The 10,215-nt window shown below is 40.7% G+C and overlaps 1 protein-coding gene across 4 annotated transcripts in view; it reads left to right on the top strand.

Annotated features, from left to right (window-relative positions):
- The window catches only part of MPPE1 (metallophosphoesterase 1), a 34,191-nt gene that overhangs the window by 20,509 nt on the left and 3,467 nt on the right, over nt 1-10,215 (top strand). For all 4 annotated transcript variants that reach the window (XM_075744491.1, XM_075744493.1, XM_075744492.1 and 1 more), the window contains exons 2-9: nt 3,060-3,444; nt 4,316-4,424; nt 4,739-4,842; nt 5,421-5,501; nt 7,890-7,998; nt 8,895-8,966; nt 9,078-9,200; nt 9,976-10,116. In XM_075744491.1, coding sequence (XP_075600606.1) covers nt 3,170-3,444; nt 4,316-4,424; nt 4,739-4,842; nt 5,421-5,501; nt 7,890-7,998; nt 8,895-8,966; nt 9,078-9,200; nt 9,976-10,116 — 1,014 coding nt within the window. In that variant the 5' untranslated portion in view covers nt 3,060-3,169. The remainder of the gene's footprint in view (nt 1-3,059; nt 3,445-4,315; nt 4,425-4,738; nt 4,843-5,420; nt 5,502-7,889; nt 7,999-8,894; nt 8,967-9,077; nt 9,201-9,975; nt 10,117-10,215) is intronic.

Below are 10,215 nucleotides of genomic sequence, written 5' to 3'. Positions count from 1 at the left end.
AAGGAGGAGTAGTACCAATGTATTGTACAGTGACCTGCTGAACCACAGTTCCGTCTTGCAGTGTGTGCAGTCTGACAGCATTATTTTTGACCTTTCCATCATGTGTGAGAGGATTGCTTGTTTTTCTGTGGGTCTCCAGTCCTTGGGTACCCATATGTGAGGTTCAGATTACTACTGCACATGCCTGGTTTCCAGTTAAACTGCTTTTACTTTGGTGCGCAGAGATGTGCAGGCACAATCCTGAGTAAACTGTTCAGCTGGGATGTGAGCAGCCATGGGTGGCAGAGTGAGGCAGGCAGGGATTTCTGTCAGCCAGTAGTAGGAGTTGTCTTTCAGCTCATCACTGACTTTCTGTGATATTCCCCCCCCCCTCCTTCTCTTTTTTTCTTTCACTATCAGAAAAGCTGGAAATGTAGGGTGCAGATGGGAGACCTCTGGCATCTTCCACACCCGCGGCACAAGTTCCAAAATAGCAACAGCTAGCAGCACAAATGCCGCAACAGGGAATGTGTGTAGAAATGACCAGCTCTGTGGTTTTGATTATGTCAGTTCCTGCTTATGACTTGAAAATGGCAGTTTTGCATTGAAGATATTTTTCTTTTCTACTATTTGCAGCTTTTTTTTTTTTTTTTGCATTTGATGGGATCATTTTACTTCAGAGGATCTCCCCCCCCCCCCCCATCTATAAGACTGGCTTTTTGCTGCAGCTCTGTCGCTGTTTGGACAGCTTCTGAAGAAGTTTGATGTGTGAAAACTAATGTAATGAAAAGCTTCTAGAGAATGCATAGATATCGATAACAAAATGACAGATTTTATTTGTTTTAAGTTTTGTGCAGGTTGTGAGTAAGAAGAGACATAGAGTTTTTAGTTTTATATGTATTACTTTTTTTTACATGCCTAATGCAAGTTAAACAACTCACTGGCATTTTCTATTCAAATCAGTACTATTTTTCTTGGAAGAGGAGACTACCTAGGACTACCAAGTCTACTTCCAAATTCTGGGGTAGGTGCAGTTTGTGCAGGATAAGGCCATATGATTTGTGTGCTTACAGTTAAGAATTTACGTGTCTTTTGTCCTTGTTGCTGTATCTGTTGAACAGATGTTTCTGCTTTAATCTTGCCTTGTTGTGAGATGTACAAACAAGATCTTGTTGATTTTTATTGCTAGTTAAGGTGCAGATGAGATTAATATTAAACAAGTTAATCAGCCTTTATCTGTAGTTCCTCTGTGTTGTGAAATTGTGACGTCTGGCCAGTGGCTTTCTCCTGCTAAACTAAGTTTAGATAGAACTGAATTGCATGCAATTAAGTATTAGTCATGCTAGCATTAAATAATGCATATTAGAAATGTTACATGATGCAGACTAATGGTTCTTTGTCTTGAATAACTACTTTGTAGTGGTGATATGGGAAGCTTGTGTTTGAAAATAAGCCGCTTAATAGCCGCTCTTATTATCAAATAGAGGTTTTGATTAGAAAAATAAGATAATTACATGTCAGTTTTTGATTTCCATGAGACATCAATCACATGGGCTAGGGTATAGGGCAGTAAAGCAACTTAAGTTTTGTTCTGTGTTCTGCATGTAACTGAGACTGGGATTTTAGAAAAGATCCACTAATTTTGTGTGGTTCTGTAATTTTGTCCTAGTGTTCCTAATATTTAGGGTCTAAATATACAAAAGCACTAGTATTCATGGTTTTAATCAGATTTAGTCAGTGGAAATGAACATTGGCTGCTAATTGTTGTCTGAGTACTATGTTCAGTAATTGCTAAGATCTTGGATCTTAGTCCCGTGTTAGAATTTTTCTACTGTAGGAAGCAAATTTGCAATCCCATTCTTGGGTGGGGAACAAGACTTCTCTTTCTCTAGAAGTCTGTTCGTGAGCATGTGAAGTAACATCTCTGTAGCTCTGCTGGAGTCCCTTGTACTGTGGCCGTGACCATACCTTTAAAAAGTGGGTCTTTCAGACATGCAGTGCTCTTCGGACTAAAACCCCGAGAGGTTGCGCGTGGAACCTGAGTAACCTTTAAAGTAAGGCTAGTATCCTTGCCCTCTCAGGTGTGGGATACTTGTTTCTTGTGGACACTTAACTGGAAAAGTGTTTCTGCCAGGGACTCTGGAAGTAATGGAACTGTGAAAGTGTGCGTTTCCTCCTTACACCAGGAACAATGACTTTCTGTTAAATGCCTGTAAACAAGTGAAACAATCAGTGAGCCCTGTTACAATTGTGGCTTATCAGACAGAAGACATTTGCTATGGATTGGCCTTTAAAATGGCATAAAATACTAGTTTCAAAAGGATAATTTCCCTGTTTGGGTTACAAACTATCCAGTGTGGAAGAAATCAGTAAATACAGTAAGCTTACCAGCTGAGACTCATTTTCCCACATTTCCCTTCAGCTGTAGCGGTTTCTGTTTCCGAGGCATAGATGTTTCTTGGTTTCCCCTTGTTAGAAGTGAAGCAGTGTTAGCGAACTAGTCATGTATCTGTGCTTCTGTTCCTGGAAAGCTCCGTTAAACTTGCTCTGGGATAGTAAATTGCTTTTGGTTCTTGGAGATTAGTAAAGGTGGTAATTGCACTGATTTGGTGGAGTCATGTTATGTGACGTGTACCAGAAAGTGGTCACACGTGGCATTGCAGTGGCCAGGATGATACGGATCCTAATGGAATTCCCTTCTATTCCTCTTGTTTTGTTTGCTGCTGTTCAAGCTGAGCTGTGTCTTTATGCATCTTTGACCCCTAGTCACAGTGTTTTCACTGTGGAGTTAAAAAAAAAACAAAACAAAAGCATCATGCAGCAAGATCCTGGCTGGCTTTAAACTAGTTGCCTAGGTTCTGGAAGGAGAGAGTACCAACCTAGGCTCAGCAGCATGGCCGTCTGTCTGGGTTATACAAGTGTATCTGAAGGGAAAGACCAACTTCGCTTTTTAGGTCAATTATATCTGAATCTTTCAGGGTGACAAGAAGTGAAGGCTGTAGGCCTTACATGGGAATTTACATGGCTTTTCACAGGGAATGCTGGCTTAATGAATATTTAATTTTTTGCTTTCTCTGCAGGGATTTTGTACTGATATGAAGCCCAACGTGGTCATTTGACTACCCCCTACCACTTTCACCTGAGAGAGGAGAACTGAGCCATTGGGAAAGAGACTTATGCTGGTACTGCGATGCTGACTTCTAGCTCAACTGCTGTGAAGAGTCTTCCTTTGAAGAGGAGGCTCTGTTTCCTGCTGAAACTAGTGTGCTTTGTCAGCTCAGTGTTAATATTTTGTGAATTTTTAATTTATTATGTGGTAATTTTTCAATGTCAATGGCCAGAAGTGAAAGCTGGAGCTCACGTGGGTAAAAAAGAGAGTTCAACTTCAATCCTAAAGGCCATCATTTTAGCTGATACTCATCTGCTTGGTGAAATCAAAGGGCATTGGCTGGATAAGCTAAGAAGGTAATAATTAACTTTTTGAATAATCTCTAGCCTGGGTTTTAGAGTTTTTAATAGTAGCTAATGGGACAGATGTTTAAAATTGATGTTGTGGTACATGTAAGAAGTGTGCATGCTGCCTCTGACTTCCTGTCTGGGTCTGTGCTGGATAATAAACCAGTGTTGAAAGGTTAATGAACGGCACTTAGCGAGGCAGCGCAGTCCTCAATGTGCAGGCAGTATGTGGGCACAAATGCCTGAACATTTTTGATGGGTCAGATAGTCTTTTCCAGTGTGTAACTATTTTATAGAATGCATTCAAAATGAGCCCGATAACTCAGATGTCCCAATAGTTAATACCTTTAACTGCAGAGATAAGGAAGCGGGTAGAAATTATTCTCTGTAGTAGAAGTATTGGCGGCAAAATCACATTTAAAGACAAAGATAATCCCACCCTATGCCTACAAAGCCATGTTGTTTCTGTTAATCCAAAAAAAAAAAAAAAAAAAAGCAGAATGCTGAAAGAAAGTACTAATTGTACCATGATACGAACATTATAAACTTTTGCTGCAGAAACAATAGCGTAGTAAAACATGAGCAATAATTCACTGTTCTAATTAAGGGCTGTTTAATGGAATTGTAATGAGTAGAAATAAACAAACCAATATTTCTTTTTGCATGAGTTGGTCATGCTTGTGTTGTGGTGGAATTATCCACCAGGTAAGATGTACCTACTGTACTTAAGCCTGATTTCTAAGTATTTAATCTGAATTTCCTATTACCACTTTGGGTGTGTAGGAGCCATCTTCCCATTCCTGCCAGGCTGTGTTTGTGTATTCAGAGCTGAGGATCCAGAAGTTAGGCAGTGATGACTGGGTGTGTATTTTCCTTTCAGGGAATGGCAAATGGAAAGATCTTTCCAAACTGCCTTATGGTTACTGCAGCCAGATATTGTTTTTATTCTGGGAGATGTCTTTGATGAAGGAAAATGGAGCTCACCTCAGGTATGACATCAACAGCTCTCTTGTTTCAAAAAATGAGGATTTCTTGAAGGAAATGGATGGCAGAAGACTTGGTATGCAAGGCTGTGTTTAATATTACTATAGTTGTCCTACTGGTAGAATTTCTTGTGTTTTAGATATGAGTTGAAAAGCTGTGATTCTCCTTCATTTTTGGTAGTATCTCTGCACTTTACCCCTCCTCATAAAAAACTTATAAAATGTAAACGTCTCACTGAGTGTGTGCTTCTGTATTATATACCAGTGCTCCCCTTTGATACTGTCAAACAACATTTATTTATTTATTTATTTCCATGCAGGCCTGGACAGATGATGTCAGGAGATTTCGGAAAATGTTTAAGCATCCAGTTTCTACTGAGCTGCTGGTTATCGTTGGGAATCATGACATTGGATTTCATTATGAGTAAGTCTTGTCAGTGAAGGGAGTACGAAGTGCCAAGAGCGAACTGTCGGCATGCAGGTGGTAACTCGTTTTGTGTCTGAGTGACCTCTTGTGTGTTTATCAGAAAGTTTTTCATCATAACCACATTGGAAGGGATTGTAATTTAGAGCAAGATCTTACAAAGTATCCATCTGTGCACAATGCACCCTAAGAATACATTTTAGAACAGTTTTCAGGCTACTTCTGTGCTTCTCTGAGCATATGTGAAGTTTTTCAGAGCTGGTCTTTCTGCGTTGGCAGAGAAGTCTTGAAACTGCTTTTCCTTACGTTGGGCCTCTTGTCTGAGCATATTCCCTTTCCCATTATCTCAGCATAGAAGACTGCACGTGCCCTCGCTCGCTGTACTTCTACAGGGCGGCAGTGCTTATGCTGATGTGACTGGGACAGAGCGCACTATGGGTGTCAGAGCGTCCCCCTGAGTTTGCTGAATGAATATGGGATCTAGATAATGAATCATCTACAAACTGTCAAAGCAACCATGTCAGATGATTTACAATGCCAGTTTCTTACCTCAGTTGTATTTTTGTTCTGTGACACAGAATGACTACTTACAAGGTAAATCGATTTGAAAAGGTTTTCAACTTTACTTCAGGAAAGCTAATAACTCGAAAAGGAATAAAGTAAGTATACTTAAATTTTTTTTTTCAACATTTACAGTAGTGATTACTGAACTAGCAGACTTGAATGATTGAAAACTGAGAAACTACATTTCTAATAAGTAGTATGGGAATGCTTAACTTAAAGCCTTTTTTTCTTTAAACTTTCTATCTAACTTGTGATATGTTAAACATCAAACACTTTGTACGAACCTGTAGTTTGATATGGAGTGGAAGCTGTACTTGAGCTAGGCGAATTGTAACAATTTCCTTTTAAATGGAAAAGTACTGTGGAGTCAGAATCAAATTCTCTGGTTTGCCCTTCTTCTTCCTCGCAGCTGCTAATGACCCGTGGCTGTAAACATAACAGAATAATAGGATTCAGTCAAGAAATGCAAACAAACCCTCTCTGTGCTTACAAGTTAAGAGTTTCATTAATTTTAATAACTTCTTTAGTCTGCAGAACATAAGTCTTGTTTGAGGAATTTGGGAGCGTAGCAGTTGTTTGTCCACAGTTCATCCACAGGGTGGGGTAATAATGCACAAGCTGGTTTTGGCTTAGAGGAGACCTTGTTACAGAGCTTGTTCTCAGAGGTGTGTGGCTGCAGTTGTCCGCCGAGTGCCCTCTTGTTACGCTTGGATACCGTGCAGGAACCCGACGAGGGGAAGCAGTAGTGGGTTTGTGGAAAGGCATTTGTCTGTAAACCTCAGATATATGAAGGGAAGACCCATGGCCACGTGTGCCATCAGGTTATAATCACTCACGCAAATGTAAAATTCAAAACCTACAGGTTTACACTGGTTACCTTAATTAAGAAAACATTAAAAAATATTCTGAACAGGTCTAGAAATGATGTGCCTTTTTTAGGACGATCTATCAGCTTCATGACTGCTCAGTATAATGCTGTTGTTTATCATGGACACATGGGGTCCTCTAGATATGTATTTCAGCTATTTTAAAAAATAGTTATTAAGGAATAACTTTGCCCCTCTGCTCTACTCTTGTGAGACCCCACCTGGAGTACTGCGTCCAGCTCTGGGGGCCCCAGTACAGGAGAGACATGGAGCTGTTGGAGCGAGTCCAGAGGAGGGCCATGAAGCTGATTGGAGGGCTGGAGTACCTCTCCTGTGAGGACAGGCTGAGAGAGTTGGGGTTGTTCAGCCTGGAGAAGAGAAGGCTCCGGGGAGATCTACTTGCTGCTTACTAGTATCTGAAGGGAGCCTACAGGGAAAAATGGTGAGGGACTGTTTATCAGGGAGTGTAGTGACAGGACAAGGGGTAATGGGTTGAAGCTGAAGGAGGGTCGATTTAGATTAGATGTTAGAAAGAAATTCTTTACTGTCAGAGTGGTGAGGCACTGGAACAGGTTGCCCAGAGAGCTTGTGGAGGCCCCTTCCCTGGAAGTGTTCAAGGCCAGGTTGGATGGGGCTTTGGGCAACCTGGTCTAGTGGAGGGCATCCCTGCCTGCAGCAGGGGGGTTGGAACTAGATGATCTTTGAGGTCCCTTCCAACCCAAACCATTCTATGATTCTATGAATATCTCCATGTCCCCTTTGATAAAACAGCACAGCAGAATTCTTGCATGCAGTTGCAGATTGTATGTCTAGTGTCATATTCATTAACTGAAAAGAGCTGCACTATTAATGAAATGTTCCTGGATAAACAAATCTATGGTATAAAAGTAGCTTAATTTGATAAAAGAGAATTTTTTTGGTTTGACCAGTATCTCTTAAGTGGAGGCATTCAGCTCATTTATGTCTGTAAAACATACTGAATTGAACTGAGAATCTATCTTGAGTCCTGAATGAGTGACTAAACCGGTATGAATCTTGTGGCAGAAGTTCAAAGTTGATTTGAAGTCTACAGGCAAATCTTTTTCTATTACAAATAAAATCCTGGTTTCTGTGTGAAAGACTGCAACTAAGTTTGTTCAGGGTAGCCAGCAAATGCAGTGCTGTTTTGCTTTTCAGTTGTTCTGAAGGAATCAAATGTCTAAAATTACATCTCCGAGGTCTAAAACGTGTGTGGGGAGAGAAACAACCCTCAGAATTCAGCTTAGTGGGCTTCTAATATTCCACTAGAATACCACTTCAGTATCTGTTATAATATAAAAAAAATCTTGAAGTGTAAACATGAAGCATAGTATACAGTATATTGTGCAACCTAATTAACAGCTGATTATAAAGCAGCCTACCAGGTAGAGAAACAGCTACAATATGGATACCCAAAAGAAGATTTCTAGCATGTGATTTTGGAAGCTGTTATGTTCTGCTGTTGTGTTGAGCTGTGTCCAACTTTGAAACACTTGCATTTTATAAAATAAAATTTATCCCATGCACGTGCATGAATAGCAAATACTTTCCTGTCCTCCCCACTCCCCTTCTCTTTGCCTGCTCCCTGGTATTTTCCAGCTTTGTCCTAGTGAACAGTGTGGCTATGGATGGCGATGGCTGTGCTGTCTGCCGTACCTCAGAGGCAAAGCTTGTGGCGCTTTCTCACAAGCTGAATTGCTCCCAGCAGGTAAGAGTTCATTAAAGATCTGATTACAGCCAGCAACTCGGCTGCCGCAATGGGAATACTGATGCTGCAGCAATAGTCAGGATGTAACTAAGATGTTCCCGAAAAAAATCTGCTTCCAATTCATACTGCAACTTGTTAGCAAATCTTTCTTCTCCTCATTTGCCTGTTATCATTTTTACTTAACTATTAACTGTGTCGCTCTGTGTTAATGGTGTTAAACTTACTTGTCAGTGCTGCCAACAGAGAGTGTCATTTCCTGTGTTCCAAGAAATAACAGAAGTTCCGTAACCCTCCCTTTGACTCCAGATACATAATTACTGCATTTGTGTTTGTGCATATTGTTCTGTTTCGTGTTCTTCAAGCTAGCCTGTTCTAGTTTTCTGATTCTACTGCAGATAACCTGGTAATGTTTTAATTGTAGTATTTTTGTCATCAAATCCAGTTGCTGCTTCTTTTTCATTCCTCTTCCCTTTTTCATAGGCCAACCGGACGCACGGTAGGCAGCACAACTGACTGGGCTGGCAGTCAATTGGGAAACCAGCTCCCAGGGGAAAAACTGTTAGATTCTAACTGCTCACTCGCTTGGGCTGCCCTGAATCTCTCTTGCCTTGTTTGTGCAGTGAGATTCTGCTGTTACTTTCTGCATTCAGAGAGAGGGCAACTGTAGTCACAGCATATACAGAAAGGGCAATTAAAGCATTTCCCCTTCCATCCACTGAAGAGGCTCTTAAAAGTTTATACAGTGGACAGGATTTAGACACTACTCTGATGTGATACTGCTTTTCACAAAAAACAAAACAACAAAAACCCTCCGACCCTTCAAACCCTAGCTATTGTTTAATTCCCTTCCCTACCCTGTGGTGAAGTCAGTATGTATGGTTTGGTTTTATTCACAGAAACCGAATCATTCCAACAAAAGGTGCAGTGATGTGGAAAAGCTCCCAGCTTCAGAACCCATCCTTTTACAGGTGTGTTGGAGCTGGGGTGAGGCAATGTGTTGACGTGTTTTTAGTGTATTTATTACTGTTCCAGAGAGGCTGGATCGTTAACAAGTGATCCTTGCTTTGAATGTCTCCCAGCATTACCCTCTCTATCGGAAAAGTGATGCTGAATGCAGTGGAGAAGATTCTGCTCCTCCAGAGGAGAAGAACATCCCATTTAAAGAAAAGTATGACGTACTGTCTCAAGAAGCATCGCAAAAGGTTTGATACATTAGGTACTTGAGTATTGGAGGGTGGGTGGGGGGCAGGAGTGTAGATACATGTAGATTAAAACATTTTGGAAAGGTTATTAGCCGAGACAAACAGACCACCGCTGTTCTTGCTTTAGTGAGGCCTTTGAAAGGTGGCTTGTGCAAGCTGCTCCCCTGGGATCACGGTGAGCACGATCTTGGTTCTGCTGGGCTTCCCAGGTACAGCCCCTAAGTCTTGGCGCGCTGAAGTCTGCTGCAGTGCCGTTACCTCCTCTTTAGCATTTGGTACTTTATGTACCGTGTAGGTTATTGACAAACCTTGTAGAAAGCCAGTATTTTCCAACGCTTTGAAAGCACTGCTTTTGCTGAAGTAGTAACTACAAGAAAATACTCCCAGAAAATCTAATGGGCAGTATTTGTGTCCTTCTGCATACATGCCTTCACTTGGGATTGGCAGTGCAAGATTCTCCCTTAGACAAAAAACCAGCATTGCTTTCCTGAACCCATAGTTTTTCTGTTTGTGATGTCAACAGCATGGTACTGTCTTTGTTTTTCTCATCTGTACGGCCAAAAAAAATGCCAGTTTTTGGGATGAGGGACAAACTGGTATGATTAATATCACAGCATTGACACATCTCATTGGAAAACAGAAGTTAACACAAAACGCTTTGTGAGGATATTAGAATTCCCATAATTTCATTCTGTCAGAAGAAAAAAAAGGGTCTTAAGCTTAATTTCTATTTAGTTATGACTTAATTCTTGTGCTTTCTCATTTTGTATTCTAGCTGATATGGTGGTTTCATCCGCGTTTGATTCTCAGTGGACATACACATAGTGCTTGTGAAGTGCTGCACGCGGGGAAAATTCCAGAAATCAGTGTGCCGTCATTCAGTTGGAGGAATATAAACAACCCTAGTTTCATCATGGTAAGTTTTAATTTTTTTTATTTTTGTCAGGTAACTTTCATAAATAAATCAACATGGCAGTCAGCTATATTTGAAAACTGATTCTACCTGTAAAAACAA

This window comes from Balearica regulorum, chromosome 2 (assembly GCF_011004875.1).
Source record: "Balearica regulorum gibbericeps isolate bBalReg1 chromosome 2, bBalReg1.pri, whole genome shotgun sequence".
Taxonomy (NCBI): Eukaryota; Metazoa; Chordata; class Aves; order Gruiformes; family Gruidae; genus Balearica; species Balearica regulorum.
The sequence above is the reverse complement of the archived record's forward strand: the minus strand, read 5'-3'. Positions and strand labels throughout refer to the sequence as shown.